At 52.0% G+C, this 26,337-nt stretch overlaps 1 protein-coding gene across 1 annotated transcript in view; it reads left to right on the plus strand.

Moving 5' to 3' along the window:
• Window positions 1-6: 6 nt before the first annotated feature.
• Window positions 7-26,337, plus strand: part of BMP1 (bone morphogenetic protein 1) — a 31,385-nt gene continuing 5,054 nt past the window's right edge. The window contains exons 1-13 of the mRNA XM_014466164.1: window positions 7-165; window positions 7,408-7,530; window positions 10,731-10,895; window positions 11,011-11,128; window positions 11,426-11,604; window positions 12,374-12,479; window positions 13,894-14,018; window positions 14,594-14,709; window positions 21,931-22,033; window positions 23,916-24,032; window positions 24,270-24,415; window positions 24,543-24,738; window positions 25,642-25,790. Coding sequence (XP_014321650.1) covers window positions 12-165; window positions 7,408-7,530; window positions 10,731-10,895; window positions 11,011-11,128; window positions 11,426-11,604; window positions 12,374-12,479; window positions 13,894-14,018; window positions 14,594-14,709; window positions 21,931-22,033; window positions 23,916-24,032; window positions 24,270-24,415; window positions 24,543-24,738; window positions 25,642-25,790 — 1,797 coding nt within the window. The 5' untranslated portion in view covers window positions 7-11. The remainder of the gene's footprint in view (window positions 166-7,407; window positions 7,531-10,730; window positions 10,896-11,010; window positions 11,129-11,425; window positions 11,605-12,373; window positions 12,480-13,893; window positions 14,019-14,593; window positions 14,710-21,930; window positions 22,034-23,915; window positions 24,033-24,269; window positions 24,416-24,542; window positions 24,739-25,641; window positions 25,791-26,337) is intronic.

Raw genomic sequence — 26,337 nt, forward strand, 5'->3', positions numbered from 1 at the left:
CCGCCGCCAGCATGCCCGGCGTGGCCCGCCTGCCGCTGCCGCTGCTGCTCGGGCTGCTGCTGCTCCCGCGCCCCGGCCGCCCGCTGGACTTGGCCGACTACACCTATGACCTGGGCGAGGAGGACGACGCGGAGCCCCTGAACTACAAAGACCCCTGCAAGGCGGGTAGGCGTCCCTCCTCCTGCGGCCTGCGGGGCGCGAGGGCCGGCGGGGGCCGGCCGGGCCGGGAGGCGCGAGCTGCCGGGGTTCGGGTGGGGGGAGGACGGTCCGGTGTGGGAATGCTGGAGCTGCCTGGTTGGCAATGCTGTGGGGAACAAAAGAAGGAGGGAGAGAGGGAGGGGAAGTTTGGGGGACTTTTAAGACTGAACTTTTGGGCCGTTGGTGGAAGCCGATGCCTCTTGTCTTCCTAGAGGATTCCTGGGGGCAAGCTCCCTGGGTCCTGAGAGAAACCTGCAGCCAAGGAGGCTTTTCCTCCCGCAGGAAACTTTTCTGGCCAAACGAGAGAGAGAGAGAGAGAGAGAGAGAGAGAGGAGAGAGAGAGAGACTTCTCCCTAGCCTCTGGCTCTAGGACACTGATGTTTTCCAGCCTGTCTGCCTGGGCTGCCCTGGGAATGCACATCTGTCTCCGGGTTCCCGGTTTGGGGTGACCCGCATCTCCCAGGAGCAGGTCTCCTGAGGCCCCCACCCGGCACAAGTGGGAGAAGGCTTTTCCAGGGATCCTCTGAGATCATGGTCCCTGGGTGTCTCGGGGGTCCCCACCAGCACAGCAGCCGTCCTGGGGCGGAGGAGACAGCTGTCAAAGTCAGAGAAGCCAGTGCAGGAGGGGACCTACCTCTGCCCCTGTGTGCCAGGCGCTCCCCAAGGCCCAGCTGGGGGGAAACACAGAGAACTCAGACGCTGCATATCCGCTCTCTCTGGCCATAGACACTGGAGAGCTATTAGCTGAGGTCAGGGCCCGGAGTGTGTGTGTGTGTGTGTGTGTGTGTGTGTGTGTTCTTTGTCCATGAAGACTGTGTAACCTCTTCACTCCTGCTAGGCCCAGAGAGGTCCTGCCCAGCAGTGACCAGATGGCCAGGCACTCCGGCTCTTTGCCTGATCCGATGACCCTGAATAGGCTGCTTGGGACAAGAGAACACACAGGGCATAAGATATCAGAACCTTTCCTTGACTTCCTGCCTCTGACTTCAGCCTTTCTCCAAAGAGCCAGAGCCAGAGGCAGTGAGTGGCACAGCTCCTGGACTTCTAGGAGTGCCTGTGTGTGGCGCAAGGGGTGGGAGGGGGGCAGGTTGCTGGAGTCCTGACCCTGGGGACCCATCTTTGGGTGGATGGATCACAGAAAACTGCAGAATAGGAACCTCTTCCCACAGAGAAACCGAATCCCTCTGCCCTTCATCCCCCACCCCTGCTGGGCTGTGGGTAAACTGCCGAGTTAGCTGTCATCTTTCTCCCTGGGCTTCCAGTGGGCGTGAGGCTAAGTGGACAGAGCGTGGGCAGGCAGGCCTAGCTGTCAATCCTGGATCCTCAACTCATTAGATGTACCACCTTGGGAATGTTAATTAGCATCTGTGAACTTCACTTTTCTCACCTGTAAAATGGAACTGACAGTACACCTCTCTGCAGAGTTGGTGGTAAGGGGTAACTATGAGAACATATATATATAAAACACTTATTAGAGCTTAACGCACGCTAAATAAATAATAAATAAGCACCAAATAAATGTTGGCTGTCTACTCCGTTTTCTGTGTCCCACACTCTCACTTCATTTTTTTTTTTTTTTTTTGCTCTCACTTCATTTTTTTTTTTTTGGAGCGGATTGGCTTGGTTTTCAGGAAAAGTGAGTGTCTCCCCAACTCTGTCTTTGTGTCACTTACTAGTATGTGTCCGGCCCTGGGCTTGAAGTTGTGGGAGACGCAGAGAAATGTCAGGCATGGCCCCTGCCCTCAAGGACCTTGCTGTCCAGGAGGGGACAATACATGGGGAAGTAACCAACAGCACAAACCAAGAGGTGTGTGTGCTACCTTGGAGGGAAAGACCCTCAAGGCTCAAGGAGCTTCCGTCCCCCCTGCAGCCCGGGTATGGTGGTGGTGGTGGAGAAACGGGGAGCAGAGCAGGCTGGGAAGGTTTGGGCGCCTTCATGGAGGAGGCAGGCTGGAGCAAGGCCTTAAAGAATGGGTAGGAAGTCAATCTGACATATTTCACTACTAGTTGGAAGTTGGGAGTGATTTTCAGAGCAGCAGGAGGCTGAGGGCTGTATCCCTAGTCTCAGATTTCATGTTAGGGTGGGGCTGGCTGACTTGGAACTTCAAACAAGGGTTCTGGAGAAAGCTCTACACCAGGGTGAAGTGAGGCTGGTGGGGAGCTGGGCCAGACCTGAGGGTGGCTGAGAGCGCCCAAGAGCCTGACAAGGCCAAGAATCAGGGTCAGATCAGGCCTCCCTCCTGGGTGTGACTGGTGTAGCCCTGCCTCCCTCCGCCCAGAATCCTTAAGACCCCACACCCACATCCTCAACCCTCAGGTCCCCAGGCTCTTTTCTCTGTTTCTCCTGCCAGGCCCTGCCTCTTGCTCCCTCTGATCCCTGACCTCCAGGTTGGAGGTGGCTCTACAGGCATTCCTCATTTTATTGTGCTTCGCAGATAATTGTGTTTTTAACAAATTGCAAGTTTGTGACACCCTACGTCAAGCAAGTCTGTCAGTGCCATTTTCCCAATAGACTCAGATGATTGTTAGCATTTTTTAGCATTAAAATATTTTTAATTAAGGTATGTACATTTTTAGACACAACGCTATTGCACACTTAATAGACTACAATATAGCGTAACTGTAACTTTTATATGCCCTGAGAAAGCAAAATTTTCGTGTGACTCGCTTTATTGTGGTATTAACTTTATTGCGGTGGTCTGGAACTAAACCTGCAACATCTCCAAGGCATGCCTGTCCTTCCTTTGGATGCACCTGATGTGCCTGCTTACCCCTGCTCACAGGACCCTCTCCAGGTCTCTCCTCTTCCTGCTCCTCCTCCTTGCGCACAGAGGACCAAGAATGAAAGCCCCATTGATTCTCCGGCTCACCTGCGATCTCTCAGGATAGCGAGGCTGCTTCATTCTTGCTATTACTGTCAGACACAGCACTCTTTGCCCTTACTGCAGACACAACTCGGCAGTAAGGGCAAAATGAAGACCCTTCATGCCCTGGAGAGGTTTCTGGATCTTCTGGGCAAAACCAGAGCAATAAGCAGGACACCGAGCTGGTCTTTGTGTGTGTGCTGGGAGCTGGTTCCATTGAGCACTGCCGCCCCCCCCTTTGCTCACTCACTCTTGCCCAGGGAGATTGCAAGTCCTGATTTCGTCGATGTTAGGTTGCCAAACCATCAAGGGGGTCCTTCCCCGAGACACCCAGCTCCATGTGGCTGCCCGGGTGACTTGGCAGGGCTCTGGGAGAGACTTGGAGGCAGGAATTGGGACCCAGTTGCTCCCATAAGCAGGGAAGACCATAGCACTGCTCCCTAGCCAGCGAGGGCCTCACTTCAGCCTCACCTGGCAGCTCAGAGGTCTGCTTTGGGAGGTGAAGTGAGCCATTAGCTCACCAGCCCTCATCACCACCCTCACCCCGGAAGCCTCGTGGCCCAGCCTCAGAGGAATAGGTTCCAAGCTCAGGATGCTGCAATCCCTTCTGTTGCCAGACCACATTCCCCCTCCAGACACTCTGAATGAATCACCTTCCCACTTGTGCCCCTGCCCCCTGAGTCACCTTCTCTTTTACGTGCCCCAAGGGAGGTGGAAAAGACTTACAATCTCCCTGGGCTCCAGATGGAGGGGAACCAATGGGACTCCCCAGGGGAAGGAACTCTCAAATAGTCTGGTTTCTCCAGAGATTTGGGGGGAAGAGGGAGGAGTAGAATATGTTATTCCTCGGGCCACTAAGGACCTCCTAAGGATATCCAGAGGATTCGACTAATTACCTATCTACCTCCCACACTCACTATTTCTAAAGGTACCCTTCTCCTTCGATGGCATGGCATAGGAAATGGGGTATGCACATACAGTTATTTGCATGCAGGAAAATACTAGGGCTTACACCGGAAAGTGGTTGAGTGTGTTTTTGCACATTTGTGGATGTGCCCCTGTTTGGTGGGCAAGTCTTCTCTTCAGCTATCCATGTGTGTACTTCTGAGTGCATGTGTGTGCAAATATGCCCCTGTGCATAGTGGACACTTGTGATTAAGTATGAACATTTGTGGGAGCTTGAACATGCCTTGTCCCAGATAGAAGCTTGCAGTTGTGTGATGGACCCGTGTATGCCCAGTACACACGGTGTTGGGGTTTCATCTCACCAGACAGCTCCTCTCCATCCCCCCCTAAAGAGGTGCCTTGCCACACCCCAGAGGAAGAGAGTGTAAAATCAAGAGGCCAACCTGAAGGATGGGTACATGGGATCCAGTGGGCTCTCTTCTTTTCTCTCCTACTCCTGAGACCTAGTGATGGAGCAGCCATGAGTGCTCCTGGCTGGTTTACAGCCAGGAAACAAAACAAAACAAAAACTTTCGATTCCATGTTAAAAACAACTACTGTCCTGACCTTGACCCCAGGGCTTTTTTCCATAAGAGGAGGGGAGTCCTGGACTCCCCAGCATCCAGATTTCCTAGAGTCCCCTAGTGGGGATCCCAAATGGGCAGAGCCTTCAGGCCTAGCTCCTGGCCATCAGGCTCTCCTGCCCACCTCATCTCTCCCCGCCCCCACAGTTCCCACGCATTCTTCAGTCATGACATCCCCACCCCAGGGCACTGGCTATGCAGACAAGCTCTGTGGCCAGCCCAGGGCCTGTCCAGCCTTCCACTGGCCTCCTCACTGCCCCTGTCCCACAGGCCAGCACAGCTCTGAGCACTCGGGCTTCACTCAGCCAGGAGGCCCCTGTGGGTGAACCCGTGTGCCCCCAGAAAGTGGAGAGCTGAACTGGAGCTTATGGGATTGTTATCAGGGTAATATTAACAGTGTCCATTAACAGTGCTTGCTATGCTCCAGGCTTTGTCCTAGGTGCTTCATTTACATGCCTTCTTTCATGTCAATAAATCCTAGGAGATAGATTCTTTTATTAGCTCCTCTAAATATAAGAGAAAATTGAGGTTTAGCAGAGTCTATATGACTTGTCAGCCAGAAGTAGCCAAGTTGGGATTCAAAGACAGATTTGCCTGACTCCAAAGACCTTGCTCTTTGTGGCTATGTCCAAAGAGGAGTCTAAATGTCCAGCCACACGTGTATGTGGTGATGTCCATGGCTGTGGGTGCGTGAGCCTGGAAGTGCAGTGTCTGGGGCCGTTCATGTGGCCTGTGAGGGCCTGTGTGAAGGTTGGCCTGTAGAAACCCACCACTGCTCCCTTGGGATGTACCTCGCATCCCATATCCTTGCTAAGGCTACCTTTGCATGTCAGCTGAGAAGTGTCTTCTGTTGCTGTCCCATCAGTTGCTGAGCCAGGGGTAGCATTTTTAATAAGAGAATCTTTTCCATGTGGTGGAAGAGATCCTGGGTCATTTATGGGCTGGTGACTTTGGACAAGTCATTTCCCCTCTTAGGCCCAAGTATTCTGATCTCTGAAGTCAGGGAGGTTATCTCTCCGTGAGTTTGTAATGGACACTCCTAGGCAAGTGCATGGGTGGAGTATGGCTTAATGGGCATGTACTGGGTGGGCCAGGATTAAACGAATTCATTATTGTGAAAGTACTTTGTCACCTGGAAAACACCACATAAATTTCAACAGACATTTACTAGTATACAGGCATCATTATCGCTACTGTTACTGGCTTAATGAGTTCAGAACTTAGAGTCGGTTTGTGTGTGCTGGAGCTTGTGCATGTGTGTTTTTTGGGACTGTCTGTGACCGTGTGTGTATTTTTTTGTCGTGTGTGTGTGTTTGAGTGTCTGTTTTTGTGTATATGTATTTACAATAGGGGTTTTACAAAAGTAATGACCTTGAGTGCAGTAAGCACTGAACTGGGAACCAGGAGGCCTGAACTATAAATCCTGCCTGTCTAGTGTCTATCAGCATGGTCTTAGCTAAATCATTTCCCTTCTGGGCCTCAGTTTCTGCATCTGTAAAAGGGAGAGCTGACCTCGATAACTGCTCAAGTCACTCCCACACTCTGCCGATCCAGCTCTCGGTCAGCTACAGAAGAGTGTGTATCTGTGAGCACATGTTTGCAGGCCCAAAGAATAGCAACGTGATGCTTCACTCAGACAAACATTATCCAGTGCCGCACGCCTTTCAGGGAGGTGTGGGCACTGGACTTGTGTGCAGGGGTGTTCCTGTGACTTTGCGGAGCTCTGTTTGATGGCATGAATGTGGATGTCACCCTGTGTCTGTAGGAGCACGAACCCCGTGTATCTTGATTCTGTGTGTGTGTGTGTGTGTGTGTATGTGTGTGTCCACCCAGCTGGCCATCTAAGGAGGAGGAACCTGTGTGTGTGCAAGGCCTCAAGGTTAAAACAACTTGTGTCATGCTGCCCACCAGGCCTGTGTAGCACTGGGATGAGAAGCAGATGTTGCCAGGGTGGAGCTGTAGGGAAGCTGCCCTCCGCTCCGCCTCCTGCATCCGCCCCCCCTAACCCCAGCCCTGCGTGAAGCTTACGTCTGAGCTCCTTCCAGAGCGCTCAGCTCTGCGGCCTGTTTCCTCTGGCTCCTAATTTCTCAAGAAGGAGAGACTGTTTAGCCCATCTCTCCAGAAACACTGGGAGCTCCTTCCCCCCAGTACTTTCTTCCTCCAGAGAGGGGACCCTGAGACTAAATGGAAGTCACTTGAACTATTAACCCTTTTCCTCCTGGCTGGGAAGCTCCCATCACGTGTCCCGGTTTTCCTAAAGTTCCTGTCTCTTCCACTTTTTATTCCTATCTCCCCCTCATTATAATTGACACAGCATTTGTGGAGTGATTACCACATGCTCAGCACACTGCCAAGGTTATGGGCCCATAAAGTGGACACTCTATCATCTGACCTTCTATTTCCTTCATAGCACCCACCACCGTCTGGAATTCTCAAACTCAGTCTTTGTTTACTTGTGTGTTGTTGAAGGTCAGCTCCACCGGAGCAGGGACCTCATTTGTCTTGCTAATCACTGGAGTGGTGCTTGGCCCACAGTGGGTACTGACTAAGTATTTGCGCAAGAACGATGGAATAAATGACATAACTGTGTCTTCCTGGAGCTAAAGGTCTCTAGGGGCTGGGCATCAGTTTTGCTGGGATCCCAACTAAAAAGGAAGCATGAGTCTCCCAAGAGATCCCGGTCAGCCCCCACTGCCCGCCTTCCTCAGGGTTAGGAGTAAAGTTGCTGTGGGGGCTGGGGTGTGCCCACAGGTTTGGGGCTGTCAGTGCTGGGTAGGAGGACTCACTCAGCACCTGGCCTCTTCTTTCCCCTCTAGCTGCCTTCCTCGGGGACATCGCCCTGGATGAGGAGGATCTGAGGGCCTTCCAGGTGCAGCAGGCCTCGGACTTCAGACAGCGTACGATCCGCAGGTCTTCCATCACAGCTGCAGGTACACTGGGTACGGACTCGCCCTCCTGTGTCTCAGAAATGGGTTCCAGAATTGGAGAAACCGGGACCCTCCTGGCCTCCCGGGACAGAGGCCATGAGCTTGAACTCAGCATAAGGGCTTGTCTTCCCTTAGGACAGCGGTTCTCAACCTGTGGGTCGCGACCCCTTTGGGGGTCGAACGACCCTTTCACAGGGGTCGCCTAAGACCATCGGAAAACACATATATAATTGCATATTGTTTTTGTGATTAATCACTATGCTTTAATTATGTTCAGTTTGTAACAATGAAAATACATCCTGCATATCAGATATTTACATTACGATTCATAACAGTAGCAAAATTACAGTTATGAAGTAGCAACGAAAATAATTTTATGGTTGGGGGTCACCACAACATGAGGAACTGTGTTAAAGGGTCGCGGCATTAGGAAGGTTGAGAACCACTGCCTTAGGATATCTTTATCCCTTCCCCAGACATTCCCAGGAGCTAAGAACTGACCTTCTTTTGGCTTACAGTTTACAAAGTACTTTCAAAAGCACTGTCTAACTTGACTGTCCCCAACCACCTTCAAAGGTAGCTGTTAGGACAACTCCCGCGACACTGAGGTTCACGGAGGTAATGTGACTTGCTCAAAATCACAAAGCTGGTCAGTGGCAGAGCTGGGACAGGAACCAAGCCTCTCACTCCAAACCCAAGGCTCTTTCCTCACCCCCACAAGCCCCCCTGGCTTCTCCTCCTGCTCCCACTTTGCAAGCTTCTTGCATCCTCCCAGGCCCATTGTAAGAGTTTCTCTTGTGAAAACTTCCCTGATCGCCAGCCCCCCTGCCCCCAAGACATGACTGTGCCTCCATGCTCTCTCTGCTCTGCGCTTACATTGTTAGCATCTCACCTACTGCTCTACATTGCAACGATTTGTTTATGTGTCTGTCTTCCCAGCTGGACTCAAAGCTATTCAAGGTCAGAGATGGGTCCTTCTTATTCCTGGATGTGGTCCAAACACCTACCAACCCACTTGGTACTTGTGAATGGGTGGGAAGGATGAGGCCTGGGATAGCTCACTTCTGTTCAACCTCCTCACTGCCCTGGAGCACGGTCGCTCTCCTATTACCAAAGGGTGCGGATGCTCACCTGGAGCCTGTTCTGGGCACACTCTGGTGGTGCCAGGCAGTTGTCTTGTCCAGCTGCCCTTGCATGGGCAGTTCATGGAGTGAAAATCAAACTACCCCAGAGAGCAGCTGGCATTGGAGGATGACCTGGTAACTAGCAAGTCTTACTAGACCTTAGTGGGAACTAATAGACAGGGGACAACTTGTTCCGGAATTACCTGAGTACCTGAGAGCAGAATGGAGGATGGAGCTGGATCACCTAGGCCAGTGATGGCGAACCTTTTGAGCTCCGCGTGTCAGCATTTTGAAAAACCCTAACTTAACTCTGGTGCCGTGTCACATATAGAAATTTTTAATATTTGCAACCATAGTAAAACATGGATTTATATTTTTGATATTTATTTATGTATTTAAATGCCATTTAACAAAGAAAAATCAACCAAAAAATGAGTTCGCGGGGCACCTCTGACACGCGTGGTCATAGGTTCGCCATCACTGACCTAGGCCACCACTAACCCATCACGTGACCTTGACCTTAGTTTCCTCATCTGTCAAGGTAGATAGTGACGTTCCCTGTCCATCCCAGAGCGCTACGGTGTCCAATGAGAACATGTGTTTGGGAATACGTACAAGAATGTATCAAGTTCTATACGTGCCACAAACATGAAGGTTTATTGGACGAGAGGGAACATTTCCCAGTCTCAGGTCCCCACAGTTCCCAGTACCCCACTGTTCCCTTTTTTCGTTACAGTCAACCCTCACTGTGCGTGGTAGCTCTGCACGAAGTTATGGAATAACTTTATAGTCACTCTATTCAGTCACTTTGAACACTGAATTAGCGAACACTAAGAGAAATACAGCCGAAGCCAGTTTGGCTCAGTGGATAGAGCGTCGGCCTGCGGACTGAAGGGTCCCAGGTTCGATTCCGGTCAAGGGCATGTACCTTGGTTGCGGGCACATCCCCAGTAGGAGATGTGCAGGAGGCAGCTGATCAATGTTTCTAACTCTCTATCTCTCTCCCTTCCTCTCTGTAAAAAATCAATAAAATATATTTAAAAAAAAAAAAAAGAAATACAGTTAAGTTCCTGTGAGCCTGTGGTCACAAAATTTTCATAACTCACCAATACATGTAGCCCTGTCTTATGTGTGTTTCTGTTTAGAGACACCCTTTTAATATATAGCTGATTCATTGACATTGAACTCATGGCCAACAGCACTATGACTCATGCCTGACTGAAGCTTATCTGATACATGTATTTTCTCCATAAGACACATCACCAGCCTCTTGTACATATGAACAGCAGACAGCACTTAAGTGCAGCGGGGAAAGTGCAGCATTTTGTACAGCAAAATCACCAACAGAAAAAGCACAGAAATGCCAAAAACATGGCACTAAGTAGACGGGGAAACATACTTGTTCACCATCTTGTAGGACCTCAACTGGGAAGGTGCGTGTTGAGTGACTCAGGTTTTTCACTGCCCTGAGCCTGTCAGCAAACGACCATGAAAGAGCGGAGGGAACCACGGGTACACAGAAGAAGCCACGTTGAGACTGGTTTTTACATCTTCTAACTTGTTCTGGAATTACCTGAGTACCTGTCTCATTTCTCCTACCAACCAGTGTATTTATTACACACTCCCTAATGACAAGATCAAAATCTTGGTCATATTTGAATCACCCTAATAATCTAATACAGTGCTTTGCTTTTAGTAGACTCTCAGTTACATATTTTGAAAACTGAGTAACTTTAAAAAAAGGGAGGGGAATGTAATAAATGTTTAACCCTAGACATGGCAAATAAAATGAAAACACTGAACCTCAATCTAGGAAATAAGTATAAAGTATTACTTATTAAAGTAAATTTAGATGTGGCCTAAATGGTGGGTAACTCTCTACAATTAAACTTGGTTTTAAGTTAAATTTCAAATCGTCTCAACTCTTACAAAAAAGAAAGAGTTAAAGGGTACTGATTTGGGGGCTACAAATAAATGGTAGTGGATGGGTAAATCTGGAATCCCCCCCAAATGAAGAATGATTGTAATTTCTTTCCCCCTCTCCCCCTTCACTCACTTGCTACCAATGTCTTATTATTTCAATTCCAGGAAACACCTCTACCCCCAGCTGCCAGCAGGCTAACGGGCAGCCTCGGAGGAGAAGCCCGGGGAGGTGGAGAAGCAGGTCCCGGAGCCGGCGGGCGGCGACGTCCAGACCCGAGCGCGTGTGGCCTGATGGGGTCATCCCCTTTGTCATTGGGGGAAACTTCACTGGTGAGCAGTCCGGCTGCATGGCGGTGGCCTCTGCCCATCAGGCGGGAACTCTTGCGCAGTGGGTGGAGGCAGGCCCACCTGACAGTGTGACAGCCTGGCCGCCTCTGTCCCGCAGGCAGCCAGAGGGCAGTCTTCCGGCAGGCCATGCGGCACTGGGAGAAGCACACCTGTGTTACCTTCCTGGAGCGCACCGATGAGGACAGCTACATTGTATTCACCTATCGACCCTGCGGGTGAGCAGGGGCCCCTGGGCAGTGTACCCTCGGCCATGCCCCAACCCCTGTTCTGCCCTGGGCCCTGCAGCTGCCCCACCTGCGCACAGATCTGTGTCAACGTTCCCTCCTGCCTTGAGGCATCTCCCCAGGAATGCTCCCCAGGATGTGGCTGTGACGCCAGCACACATCCCGAGCGTACCTGCCAGCCCCTCCCTTGCCCCTCAACTCCCGCCCCGCTGGCAGCCTAGCCGGGCCCCTGAGTGGATGCACTCCCCCAGCTCGGGACCGCCCCCCTGAGCTGGCCCCGCCCTCCAGGTGCTGCTCCTACGTGGGTCGCCGTGGTGGGGGCCCGCAGGCCATCTCCATCGGCAAGAACTGTGACAAGTTTGGAATCGTGGTGCATGAGCTGGGCCACGTCATCGGCTTCTGGCACGAGCACACGCGGCCCGACCGGGACCGCCACGTCTCCATCGTGCGTGAGAACATCCAGCCAGGTATGCACTTCGACCTGGGGGGTGGGGTAGGGGGCGGGACGCCGTGGCTCCTGCCCATGCCCCCTCTCCAGGGCCCCTGCTGGGGGTGGCAGCTGCTCCCTCTAGTCATCACCTTTGATCAACTCAGCCTGTAGTCCCAGCCCAGCCTAGGGCCCAGGTTGGCCCAGACCCCGCCCCTGAGGCATCTGCTCCAGCCAGTAGCAGCTCAGGGACCACAGATCAGTTGTGGAGCCACTTTGGGCACCCCCACCCCCACCGCAGGTCCAGATCCTGGACACAGGAACCATCCGCAGCAGCCAGAACCCAGCTGGCCCTCAGGGTGGGGTTTGGGGAGGGGTCAGCCCACTCCCGTGCTGTCTGAGTCTTTCGCTTCACTTTTGCCCAGTCTTCTGCTGTTGCCTCTTCTGCCCTCCAAGGGTTTTTTTCCCTCTCCCTTCTCCTAGCTATGCTCTCTTCCCTCCCTTCCTGTTTCCGCCCTCTCTCCCAGCCTCCTCCGCTCTTCACTGCTTTCATCTTGCTGTGGTTCTAGAAATGGGTGCTTCCTTCCCATACTCCCTTGAGCCTTCCCTGCAGCAAGTCCTCCTTCACCCCGCCCCTCTGCGGGACACTCTTCTAGAGACTGCCCCTCCCCCCAGGCTTTCCTTGGCTGCTCCCAGGACCCTCAGGTAGGGGGGCACCTCGCAAGTACAGGGAGGACCCCATTTTCCACCCTGTGTCCCACACAGATCTACCTCCTCCCACCCCCACCCCCTTTTCGTGGTTTTCTCAGGGCAGGAGTATAACTTCCTGAAGATGGAGGTCCAAGAGGTAGAGTCCCTGGGGGAGACCTACGATTTTGACAGTATCATGCACTATGCCCGCAACACATTCTCCAGGTGAGAGACTCTCCTGCCCTCTGGGGCCTCCACTTTGCACCAGGCTGCCCTGCTGGGGTTGTCAGCAAGGACAAGAGTGGGCCCTGGGCAGCTGCAGCCCCCAAGCAGAGGACCCGTGGGTGCTGCCTGGCCTGCTGTCCTCTTCTACCCTGGGCCCATGGCAGGGCCGGGACTCACACAGCCTGGGTGCTTCACCTAGAGCTGTGCACACCGAGGACACCTGGCCCATGGGGCTGAAATCCAGCTACTCTGCCGGCGGTGGTGCGCTGTGGCCCAGAACTGTGTCCGCCCAAAGGAGCTGGGTTACCCCTCTGCTGAAGACCAGAGCGGGGCATATTTTTCTGATCTGGCTGCCTTTTTTGTAATTGGCTAACTTGTGCGAAGGCCAGCTCCTGCCCTGGACCAGCCCCCTCACCACCTGACAAGCACATATACACCTACTCCTATCCCGGGCCCAGGTTCCCAAAGTCACTGCTAGAACCCGGAGGTAATGGGCCAGTCATCCCCACCCAGCTTCTCATTAGCCTAGTGTGGGAACCGACCCTCATCCTCCTCACACTCCTTCCTGCCTGGCCTTTCCCAGGCCTGGCTTTCCTCATCCTCTATCTGCCCCCCCTCCGGCTCTGTCCCAGACAGCAGCCCTCCCCCTGTCCTCAGCTCTCCTTCTGACCCACTCTTCCTGCCTCCAGACCTGAGGGACAGAGACCGAGGAAGGGTGGTGAGGTCATCCTGTCCCCCACGCCCACAGCCCCCCGCCCCCCATACATTTCTCACCACATCCCTCTCCACCTCCTGCTGAGTCCCACCCAGCTGGTGTGAGTCAGGGGCCCTGGGGAGGTGAAGGGCTGCCTGCTTCCCCTCCTCCCAGATGGAAACACCCAGGCTTTTGAAGGCAGGAACTAGGAGGACAGGAGGACTGATGGTGGGGCTGTCCCCAGGGTCTGTTCTGGCCGCGGTGGAACCTGCCCTTTGGCCTTGTCCCAGGTGCTGTCAGAGCAGCTGTGCCAACAGGGTAAAGCGTTGGCACTGGGTCATCCTGGGAGAAGTGCAGCCAGGGCTGAATCGGCCCAGGGGCTGCAGAAGCAGGGGCTGAGGCACATCCACAGGTCTCCTGGTGCTTGGAGTCAGGGCCAGACTGAGCTTGGCACCAGTGGGTCCCCAGGGCACCCTGGGCCTGTGTCCTGACCTCCCAAAGTGTTCCTGGGGCTCCCCCAGGCTCCTGTGGTGTGGCTGCCACGGAGCAGGGTGGCTGCTGGTCAGTGGGCAGCATAATGACAGGGTGAGATGTCTCCACCCGTCCCTGACCCTGCTGAGGAATGTCTGGGCTCTGGCAGGGTCATGACCTTGGGTGCACACAGACATGCCACCCCTCCTTCCATCAGATGCTCACCCAGGTCGGGCTTGTCCTCCTCAGGGGCATCTTCCTGGACACCATTGTTCCCAAGTACGAGGTGAATGGGGTGAAACCTCCCATCGGCCAAAGGACCCGGCTCAGCAAGGGGGACATCGCCCAGGCCCGCAAGCTCTACAAGTGTCCAGGTCGGGGCAGGGAGGGATGAGCCGGAGAGGAGCGGAGGGCAGGGCCCCAGGCAGGCAGAGACCAGGACCTGGAACCAAGGAAGTTAAAGCTGAGAGCCTTAGAGAACACTGAGACTGCTTGGTGGAAGGGCCCCCAGGGAGGGGTAGTATTCAAGTTATGGACCAAACTGGCGCTAGGATCAGGTGATGGTGAAACACTGAGCCACCCACCTTCTGAGGATCTGGTGCGGGCGGGGGTGGGGGGAAGGGCACCAGGAGCAGAAAATGGAGAGAGCAGAGCAATTCTCAGGGAGTGAGGACGAGTGAGGCTCACCAAAGGAGCCTGACCTTAACTCTGGAACCTAGTTGCCTTGACAACAGGACATCCTGCAGCACTAGGCGGGGAGGTAGGATGGTGTGAGCTTATCTGTGAGGAGAAAGGGCTGGGTCTTAAAGGGACAGGACCATCCCAGACTCCCACTCTTGAGCTATTTTCCTCTCCTGCAAAGATGCCAGGGCTCAGGGTGGGGAGGCCAGAAGCTCAGGGGGATTGGGCCCCTGCAGCCAGCCACTCAGTTATTTCCTTCCCTTGACAGCCTGTGGAGAGACCCTACAAGACAGCACAGGCAACTTCTCCTCTCCTGAGTACCCCAATGGCTACTCCGCCCACATGCACTGTGTATGGCGCATCTCCGTCACACCTGGGGAGAAGGTAATGAGCACCCCCTCTTCTGCCAGGACCGCAGAGTGGGAGCCCATAGTCAGTGTGGCTGGGAGAGACCTGCATGGGGATCATAAACCCATCCGCCCCACAAGAATGACGCAGCACTACAGTGAGGGGGGGCTTCCGCCAGTGCCTATAAACGAAGGCTAGCTCCCAGATAGCACCTACTGTGTGCCAGACACTTTTCTAGTGTTTCTGAGATCCATTCACGGGCTTTTCACATGGAGTATAGACTTCTCACCGAACTCAGGAGCTTCATTTCCTTTGTATTTTTATTGCTCCCAAGAGTCAGTTCTAAGACTTTATTTTCCTGGGTTGGAACATGGTGACATTGTTTGACTCAAGATCATTTTGAATCAAAACTGCACCCTCTAGCAGGTGGCCATCCCTTTTATTCTGATATGCATGGCCTTCTGGGTCTTCAGAACCTGGTCTTTGATCAAATTATTGAAGAGGACATGAATCAAAGCAGAGTTAAGATCTCCCTCTGAACTGACCTTGCTTGACTCGTTAATGGGCAGGCTCTGGGCAGAGTTATTTTACCTGCTATGACCCCATTTAATGTCATTGCCATCCAGCCACAGGTCACCCCCTAGTTCACCGGGATGTGAGCTTCTTCTGAAACCACACCTTCTTCATATGTATATCCCTGTCACAGGAAGTGGTTAATAAATCCTTACTATGTGGATGGGTTGCCTTACCAAACAAGTCCACTGATCCCCTTGTCAGTAAAACCCCTTTTAAAAATGGAAGTGAAATTTGTGACATGCCTTGTTTCAAGCGAATTGGCTCCTGGTAATCAAGTGTTTCTTTTCTAAATGGTCACAGACCATCCATTTAATTGGGATTGACATTCAGCTCAGTGGTTTGCAATTCCCAGAATTCACTCCCAACCCCTGTTCCCAGCACACAAGCACACATCACATACCCCCCTTCTGAAGTTGGGAAAGCTTTCCTTCCGAGTTCTCAAGATTACAGACGCTGATCACATCTGCAAGTTATTTGACTGTCCTCTGATGTCATTTTTGAGCCTAGAAACAAGAGTTAACTTTGCTCACTGACTCTCCTTCTTTGTTACTGAGCTTCCATTTCCTTTCCAAACTATGCTTATTTTATTTTCATAATTTGAAGATTATTTTGTTAACAATAGACTTCTACTGAGGGTTGAGTAATTCCGTCATCTCTCTTGGTTAACGTTCTACCATCTTCTCTCGAAAGTGAACCCACCCCTTCCTTGTTCTTCTTCTTTTTCTGAATCTAACTCAAAAATTGCAGTCCTTTTTGCTGTTTTGTACTGACCATGCCCTGCCCAGTCCTCTGCTGAGGGTCTTCACTATTTCAGCCTTTGGAAATCTCACCGCAGAGAATAATAATAATACTTAATGATTATTGAGCATATGATCATTATGGATGAAAAGGGGCATGAGACAGCCCCAAGGAGCATAAACTGAGCGTTGCTTTCTTTCCTGTTCAGGAGCTTTGCTGGGCCAGCAGGGGTTTGGTAGCTTGGTTAGCATCTGCTTCTAACCCTGTAGCTCCAGGCTGGCATGGGCTGGCCCTGGTCTCTAGTGGGTTCATGGCCTTGCCCTAGGAGCCTCTTTGCCTCCAGCCTGCTCCCTCCATAATTCCCAGAAAACTTCCCATCTTATTTTGGAGGCCTGCCAGAAGGTCCAGGGAGAGATGTGGTCTATAGATAGAAATTTCAGGTTAATCAATGCATGGTTGTAGAAATTCAAAAAATAAAACCCACCCACGGCCCTGGATGAATTGTTAGAGTTGTAAGAGAATCAAAGATGAACCCTGGGGCCCTAGCCAGTTTGGCTCAGTGGATAGAGTGTTGGCCTGCGGACTGAAAGGTCCCAGGTTCGATTCCGGTCAAGGGCGCATGCCCAAGTTTTGGACTCAATCCCCAGTAGAGGGCGTGCAGGAAGCAGCTGATCAATGATTCTCTTATCATTGATATTTCTATCTCTCTCTTCCTCTCCTTTCCTCTCTGAAATCAATATATTATTTAAAAAAAAGATGAACCCTGGGGATAGAGCATTTAAAGGGCTCACAGAGGTTGGGGAGCTGGAAGAAGATGACATCATACAATAATAACAGCTGCTCTTTGTTAACAATTATGTGCCAGGCATATTACATGAGAGATTTCATTACTCCTCACAACGGTTTTGGGATGTGGGTCCAATATCCCTACTGGACAGATGAGGGAGCCAGGGCTCAAAGGGCGTGAGTAAATCTGCCCAAGTTTACACAGTAGTCGTGGTGGAACCAGCGCTCGATTCCAGGACTGTCTGACTCCAAAGTCTACACTCTTTCAACAGCAAACCTTAAATAAACCCACCTGTGTTAGCCGATGGACTTTGACATCTCTTTGGCTGCCGAGAGGTTGTTTTCCACTGTCTTCCCAGTTCTCCGCTTATGGCCAGAAGTGTGAGCTTATCCTATACAACTGTACTCGTAGGGGGACGTCAAACAGAAAGAGCCACTTGGGAAAGTTTCTTTGAGGGTCCCCACGTCTCTGCACTGCACGTAGTTAGCAGCTGCCCTCGAGAGGATTTACAGTGTTTTCCAAGCAACAAAGCCAGCCTGTAGGAGCAGGAAAGTGATTTCAGGAGATCATGGTCACATGCTGCAGAGGAGCCAAGAAGATAAACACTTAAGAGGCCTCTTGGACTTACCACCCCCATTCCCATCCCTGCCTTCTCATATCCTGCCTGTTCTTCAAGGTCCAAACCAAATTCTCCCTCCTCTGCAAAGCCTTCCCTGACTCTACCTTCTGTCCTCTAATGGGCAGATGACCCTTCCCTGTGCTGGGCCCTCCTCTAAGTCCTGCTTCTCAGGCACTGAAGGGTCTGGGGCACTGAGGATGGAGGGAACGTTGATGCTTGGTTTTTTTTGCACAGCTTTTGGGCAGAATAGATTGGCAGGCCTGAGGAGGCCACATGGAGTAGTGGTTAAGGGTGTAAGTTTCAGAGACAGAGTACCTGAGCCCTGACCGGGTGGCTCAGCTGGTTGGAGCATCGTCCTGTATGTACACCAAAAGGTTTTAGGTTTGATCCTCGGTTGGGGCGTGTATGGGAGGCAACCGATTGATGTTTCTCTCTCACATCAATATTTCTCTCTCTCAAATCAATAAACACATCCTTGGGTGAGGATTTAAAAAAAAAAAAAGGGACAGAGCACCTGAGTGTGACTCCCAGTTGTGCTCTTACTGGGAAAGTTGCTTAAACTCTGTGTCTTTGTTTCCCCATTTGTAAAATGGGCCTGGTGATAGTCCCTCCCTCCTGGGGTTGATATGAGGATTAAACGAGGCTATGTACGTAAAGCGCTTAGAGCTCTGCCTCGCTCGTAGTAGGAGTGCAGTCAGCATCATGCTGTTACCATTCTCGGTTCTTTATCTGTTAAATGAGCGAGCCCTGGCCAACTTCCCCAGGGCCCCTTTGCCTCCCTCTTACTTCCAGGATTCTGGACTTACGTCCAGGATTTCAGATATCAAAGTATCTCAAGCAAACTCCACTCCAGTAGTGAAATTAACATTTATGGAGTGGCATACACAGTTGTATGTATATGCAACATATATATATATTGGTTGTATGTATGACACATATATGTGTCAGACACTGTTGGAGACTTTACCTATATTGATTTAATTGATCTCGATTAATCACCTATATTGTCCCTTAGTCCTATGAGGAGGTACTATTGCCATTACCATCCTACAAATAAGGACATGGAGGCACAGAGGAGTTAAACGATGGGCCTAAGATTGTATGTCGAGGCCATACTGAAGCCAGACTGTGTGTTCCTGAGGGCCGACGTGTTCTCCCAATTCCTCCTTGAGAGCATCCAACAAACGTGAGGAGTACTTCCCACACTTGGGGTGCACCCAGAGACTCCGCACCCCGTCTCCCATTTAATCTCCCAGCTCCCAGCTCCCCAGTGGAGCCATTAGGGTCACCTCCGTTTTTCAGACAAAGACACTGAGGCACAAAGAAGTCGGGCCACGGGCCCAGAGTCACTCGCCAGGAAGTGGTGGAGCCGGCCAGGTTTTCTTTGGCAGCGGGCAGTGTCCCTGCCACTAGAGCACAGCTGTTTCCACATGACAAGTTGTTACAACATTTAATTAGACACCTCCGGTCTCAATATAGCCAAGGCTGCACCTCCCCATAGGATGCCCCCAACCGCCAGCACAGGTCTCGGCCTCCTGTGTGGGGCAACCTCTGGTCCCTCTGCCACGTCGGAGGTCTTGGGTGGGCCCTCTGGGTTCCCCCGACTGGGCATGTGTGGTTTCTTCTTCAGAGGGTCTGAGCTGATCTACCCTGGACAGAGCCAGGATTGTTTCTGAGGGGGAGGGGACAGTTGCTGCTGTTCTTAGTGCAGCTGCTGAGCGAAATTGATTGGCAGGCCCAGAGAGGCACACGGAGTGCTGGTTAGGGGTGTGAGTTTAGAGGCCCGAGTGCCCCCACTCGGCCCTCTGCATTTCTTCTTCCATCCAGCAACTCTTTAAAAGAGATTCTTGTTGTTTGTTAGATATAACATATGCATGTTGTAAAATGTTTAGCAATATAGAAACAGGATGAAAACTGAATATTCTCCCTTTGATCCTTCTCCAAATCCCACTCCTCAGAGGTGACTAAGCATTGGTAACACTGGGGATGTTCTTCCAGAACCTTCTAGATACACGTGTATGTGTGTATGGTCTTCTGTAAGTTGCCCTTCACTCAACAGTAAATCATGGTCATTATTCCATGTCAGCACACAGAGGTCTACCTCAGTCATTTTCCTGGCTGCTCAGCATGCCACCATCTCCGTGTCCCTTAACTTAATTATTTAATCATCCCCTGCGGGTCTCTAGTGATGGATATTAATTTAGGTTTTTCCAAGTTTTCACAAATGCTACCATAAATATCTTGAAACATATCATTATACACTGGGACAAGTATATCTGTAGAACAGATTCCTAAAAGCAAAATGCTACTCAAGAAATATGTATTAACTACTACATGCTACGCCCGAGGATTGCGTAGCAAATGAAACTTCCTCTGTGATCTTATTTGCTCATTTTCTAAAAAGATAAAATATTGGGTAATGAGACACTGGCTCCATAGCTAGAATGGACTTTCAACTTCAGTTTTTCTGTATCCTAGGACTTACATTTTTATAGTAAGACTCTCAGTGATGATTAAGAATTATCAAGAATAATCAGTGCACTTTATAAAACAGGATTCACTCAATAACATCAGGTTCCCAAGCACAAACATACTTAAACTCATAAATCGAAGGAAAAGAAGAAAGATGGACTATCTAGGGAAGGAGGGATGTGAGCACCTAGAGGTGTAAGTCAAACACCGCAGGCTCAGTGGATTGAAGATCGCGGTCAACTGGAAGGATGACTGGACTCAGTGTACAGAGGGAGTGAGCCAGGAAAGACGGGCATGTGGATGGAGAGTGGAGTCCTTGAACTTGAGATTATGGATGATAAGATCTAGGATCTGTGCTCTGTATAGCTGAGAAGAGACAGAGAGGGAGAGAGAGGAGGTCACAAAGCAGAGAGGCCAGGACAGGGGAAGGATCATATAGGTCAGCGATTTTCAACCAATTCTATCTCATGGCACACATACGCTAATTCCTGAACTTGGGCACACCAAAAACGTATTTTTTTGCCAATCTGCCAAAATATAATTTTTTATAAGTATAATTTTGATTCATTCACACCGTACTGCTATTGTTGTGTTGGCTGTTGCTATTTTTTTATTTGACAATCTAGGAATAGAGGTCAGTGTCCCTGACTGTAAATAGTCAGTTATTGCATGTTTTAAAAATTCTTGCAGCACACGGGTTGAAAATCACTGATCTGCGTGGATACTGAAATCACCAAGAATTCTGACGGGGTCAGTGTTAGAGTGACCGTGAGCCAGAAGCCCTTCCTTGACCGGCCACAGGTCACAGCTGGACGCTGGCTGCGGACAGCAGTCCCAGCACCTGCTTTGGGATCTTTTTCATTCTGGCCTTTTTCCGTCTGCCTGAAACTCTGCAGTGATCCAGGAGGGAGACAGACCTCCTGGTCCCCTTCTCCTCCAGCAGGGGACCCAGCTGGCACCTAGCAGGTGGGCCTCTCGGGCCATCGTGCGCCCACTGCATACGCCTCACAGTCACGGTGAGCTGTTCCCGGGAGTCTCTGCTTGTTGGACAGAGAATACACAACAGGCTTTAGGGCTCATTCTGGAAACTACCAAGGAGGCCGTTTCCCTCCTGAAAAGTGTGCTTCTCTAGGGACGAATGTGCCCTCCTGCTGGGAGAGTTGGTACTTAGCAAGGTGTCAGACGTTCCTCCAGTATTAGGTGAACATGTGATGAGTTCAGAGGCTGAAATGAGTTCATGAGTGGGAGACACTTGTCAGGGCCTGGACCTGTGAGGTACTGCATCAGGGTGAGATGTTCTTCATTTTACACACGAGGTAGCTGCAGTTCAGAGAGGTTGGGCGACTGACCCCAGGACTCACAGCAGGAAATCCTGAGGGAGATTCGAACCCAGGTTGTGTGACTGGGGTCTGAGTTTTGTCACCAAGTGATCTTTCCATGCCTATGTGTTTTATCCTTCTAAGTCCTAAGCATCTTGACAGGGACGCTTCTTAAACTCACTCTGGGAAGGATTCAGATCTGGAAGGGAACCCTCTGCAGTTAGCATGACCCTCTGCCCAGAACCAGTGTTGAATACTATGTGATGATGGGGGCCTGCCGGTCCTCCCTGTGCCTCTTCTCTCTAGAACCTTCCTTCCCATTTCAGACACCCACTACCACCTGCCGCCTGGGCCTTCCTCTCACTGAGGAGACCTCTTCCCTCTAAAGGTGCTGTGATTTATATGAGTTAAGCTGACCACAGGGAGAGCTGGGTGTCACCCCAACAACGGCTCCTCCCTAAGGGAATCAGTAAGCTGAGCCTGCTGGTCTCATACACATGCTCACCAGGCCATGCATTTTAAGTGAGGACTGGCCTGTGGTACCTGGAAGGATGCTGACTGACACAGGCCTACGGCTGGGGAGAGATGATATTTCTGTGCCAGGAACTCCTTTTTGGAACCTTTAACTATTTATTACCCAGAGCAAACCGCCTCACAAAAGCGGGACAGCGGTCATGGGGCTGGACGGCGAGGCCCATGAGGTGTGAGGAGCCACATAACCCTCTCCCTCCTCCCTTCTCCTCTAGATCATTCTGAACTTCACATCCATGGACCTGTACCGTAGCCGCCTGTGCTGGTACGACTACGTGGAGGTCCGAGATGGCTTTTGGAGGAAGGCGCCCCTCCGAGGTAACGCATAGTCCACCCCGGCCTCCTCGTCCGCTGATTGCTCCTTAGAACTACCTCATCCTCCCCTGGGACCCAAGCCTGGCTGAGGGCGACACCCTGCGTGGGAACCCGGCCCGCTGGCAGCATCACTAACTAGCTGGGGGACTTCCGGCAAGTCCCTTTCCCAGTCTGGACCTCACAGTCCTTGGTACAGGCTTCCGGGCCCCCCTCCTGGTGGCCGTCAATGTAAGGATCAGGGAGGCATCTGAGAAATGGACACACTATTCTGCACATCCCAAGTCCCAGGTTCCCTTCCTCACCTGGGCAATTTCAGAGGCTTTGTTTTCTCTGTCTGCAAGGTCCGGCCTGAGGGTGCCCACGGTGCTGCCTGGTCCACCACGCGGGCCACCCCACATGGCAGAGGCCCACACTCATTTGCAGAGGGTGCTTTTTTCCTTGAGGGGGGATGAGTAAGTAGGAAATGAGTGGGTCAGACCCCAGAACAGAAGGTGCTTTAATAGACATAGAGTTAGGTCAACCCTAGCCGGTTCGGCTCAGTGGGTAGAGCATCAGCCCTCGGCCTGAAGGGTTTAGGTTCGATCCTGGTCAAGGGCGCGTACTTCGGTTGCAGACTCAATCCCCAGTCAGGGCACATGTGGGAAGCAACCAATCGATGTGTCTCTCTCACATCGATGTTCCTCTCTCTGTCTCTCCCCTTCCCTTCCCCTCTCTCTAGAAATCAATGGAAAAAATATCCTTGGATGAGGATTAACCAAAATAAATAAATAAATAAATAAATAAATAAATAAGGAGTTAGGCTGAAGAGAGGCATAATGAGATGGTATTGGCGCCCAGCCTGAGGAGCTGTGAGATTTGTTCTCCAGTGTGGGCGGGCCCCCAGGCCGCTCGGGACCAGTTGTTAGCGTCGGGACCTTTGTCCCACAGCCCGTGTCTCCACAGGCTGACAAATCCTTGCTTACCATATCTTCCCCCGAGTCTCTGGCGTTTGAAACTTCTTATTCGTTACCTAAAGCAGCTGTTATTACGACACATTGTCCTGCAGACATGTGAGCGTTGCCAAGACTGCCGTTTATTTTCATAACTTACATTCCTAGTTCAACGCCCTCTGTCCCTTGCTGAAAGCTGGGAAACACCCACTTACCAGGAAGATCCCTGGTTGATCCTTGCCTGTGAAGAACCCCACAGATGGGCAGCCTCATCCGCCTGGGGGGGGCGGGTTCTTGTTGGGTTTTATTTCAAAGGAAGCATTTTCTGAACCAGTCTCTGGATTCTGGGATTTATCTGGGGTCCTGTGGCAATGCCTGCTTTGAATCAAATGACACATTTTATAACGTACAAGGAAAACTGTTTTGGTTCTCGGTTATTGTTTACATGGAGATCAAATAAGAAAAAATAAGTAACAAAGGTAATATGCTCTTTAGAAAACGTAAATACTGGGGGGGAAGAGGAGGCAGAATAAGAAAAAAAGAAACAAAAGAAAAAAACGTAAATAAAACACATGTTCAGTTGGTTATTGTGCGGAATCACCTTTCCTTCCAGAAAGACTCCTGTCTTATCCCTCAATCAAGTGCGTGAAATCCTCTAGAACAGCGGTCACCAGCCGGTGGTCTGTGGACCACTGGTGGTCCGTGAGGTCCAAAAGGTTGGCGACCGCTGCTCTAGAAGGTCTCTCTCTGGCTCGTCAAGGCCAAGCTGGCCCTTGGACCAGGCACAGGCCCCCTGGAGGGTGTGCGGTCTTGGGAATGTGTTCCCAGTGCAGACCGGAGCCCAAGCCCCTGCGTCCCTCAGAGAGGTGGGGCTTCCGGAGGGACAGGCTGGATTGAGAAGGAGAGGGGGACTCAGTTTGGGCCTCACTGCCCCTCTGCCCACACCATCTTCACAGGCCGCTTCTGCGGGGGCAAACTCCCTGAGCCTATCGTCTCCACGGACAGCCGCCTCTGGGTTGAATTCCGAAGCAGTAGCAACTGGGTCGGGAAGGGCTTCTTTGCAGTCTATGAAGGTACTGAGGGTGAAAGTGGGGTGGGGGTGGTCAGGTATATGGGGTCCCTGGCATCCTAGAACCACCCCCTCCTGGCACCAGAAGAGATCCCATGGGATTGGCTGGGATGGGAAGGAGGGCCCTGGGAAGCTGGGGGGATGTGGGAAGGGCTGGAGGAGGGGGGAGAAGGACTCCTAAGCAAGGCAGAGCATTCTCACTGACCTCCCTTTTTTCCCACCTAACACTGTGTCCCCAAAGCCATCTGTGGGGGAGATGTGAAAAAGGACAATGGCCACATCCAGTCGCCCAATTACCCAGATGATTACCGGCCCAGCAAAGTCTGCATCTGGCGGATCCAGGTGTCCGAGGGCTTCCACGTGGGCCTCACCTTCCAGTCCTTCGAGGTGGGTCAGAGACCCTGTGATCCTCTCACGCCCCAGGTGCCCCCAGGACCGCCCACCTCTCCACGGGTTCCGGGTGTTGGGTGCTGGCCACCAGCGCTCCTCCGCTGATTGAGCCCCTGACCCCCAGATTGAGCGCCACGACAGCTGCGCCTATGACTACCTGGAGGTGCGAGACGGGCACAGTGAGAGCAGCACCCTCATCGGGCGCTACTGTGGCTACGAGAAGCCTGATGACATCAAGAGCACCTCCAGCCGCCTCTGGCTCAAGTTCGTCTCTGACGGGTCCATTAACAAAGCCGGTTTTGCTGTCAACTTTTTCAAAGGTGCCGCCTTCCCCGGTCCCTCCCCCCTCCCACTTCCACAGCCAATCCATCTTCTCCATTCCTTCTTTTATTTTTTTTTAAATTTTATTTTATTTGATAAGAACTCTTAGCATGTGAACTACCCCCCTGAACATTTTTAAGTGTACAATACAGTATGGCTGACCCCAGGCACAATTGCTGATGGACCTTTAGTCTGCGTCCATCCACATCTTGGCTGTTGTAGACAGTGCTGTGATGACTTCATTCCTTCTTCATTCACTCATTCAACACAAAGACTGTGAGGGACACACAGACCTAGCGCCCTGCCCTGGAATGTATGGCCTAAATGGGGAGAAAAGCTCAACCCCTCGGAAAAACTGCATACCTCCTTGAGTAAATGACAGAGCAAGTACAAGTAGCTGACCCGTGGCAGGTGCTCCACTATGAATTGAAATGACAATTCAGGCGTTGCCTGAACACCCAGAAGTTTGTACAGAGAGCAGAGGAGGCCGCGAGGCAGGAAGCACCGAGGGGCTCAGGGAGGAAGCAGGGCAGCGTGGAGGAGGCATCCATGCGACCTCGGACAGGGTGTTCTGCCTGAGGCCCCGGTAAACGGTGTGGTCAGAGAAAAGACTGTGAGAGGTCCTCCTGCCCCTGCTTCAGGGTACTGCCTGTCCCTTTGGGGCTCTCATGAGAAGTACCCCCTGGGGACTGAGTGGGTCCTGAGCAGCCATGGAGAGCTGGGTGCGGCCTGGAGGCCACGGCCTCCCAGCTGAGTGGCTCACGACCGACTGCCCACTGTAGAATGGGGCTGGGGGCCATCACAGGAAGCCTGAGGGCCCTGGACGTGACTCTCAAGCAGGAGGAGGAGGAGGGACTCTTCTTGCCTGGGAGTCACTGATACCCGTTCCTTCCTACCCGCAGAAGTGGACGAGTGCTCTCGGCCCAACCGTGGGGGCTGTGAGCAGCGGTGCCTCAACACCCTGGGCAGCTACAAGTGCAGCTGTGACCCTGGGTACGAGCTGGCCCCTGACAAGCGCCGCTGTGAGGGTGAGTGTCCCCAGACCGCCCCATGACTGTCCCCTCCCTCACCCCAAACCGTCCAGCCAGATCTCTTATGCCCCCGGACAGAACCATTCCAGGAACAGCGAGGACTCCCTAGAAGTTTCTTCACCACGTGCATAAGGAATACATTTCATAATTTAATCCCCAGAACACGCTGTTACCAGGGCTGATGTACTCTGGTTTTTGTGTTGTTGTTTTTTTTCATTCTTACTATGTTTTTTAAATGCTTATCTTGACCTGCTGATCGATTTCATCACCCACGGGAAGGTCATGATCCTCGATTTGGAAACCCTGCTCTGAGGCAGGCACTGAGCCTCAGCCTCTCCCTGTACACGCTGCTGAGAGGCTGGTGGTGGTGCTCTGTGCTCACCGGCTCCAGCTCAGCCTGGTCTTGCCGAGTGGCTTCTCCCTGCTCACCTCTGGGCAGCCCCTCCTGGTTCCTCCTGGTTCCTCCCGGCCCTCACTGCCCACTGGCCCTCACTGCCCACCTGCCCTCACTGCCCACCAGCCTCACTGCCCACCCGCCCTCACTGCCCACCGGCCTCACTGCCCACA

Source organism: Myotis lucifugus, unplaced genomic scaffold, assembly GCF_000147115.1.
Source record: "Myotis lucifugus unplaced genomic scaffold, Myoluc2.0 scaffold_328, whole genome shotgun sequence".
In the NCBI taxonomy this organism is placed as follows: Eukaryota; Metazoa; Chordata; class Mammalia; order Chiroptera; family Vespertilionidae; genus Myotis; species Myotis lucifugus.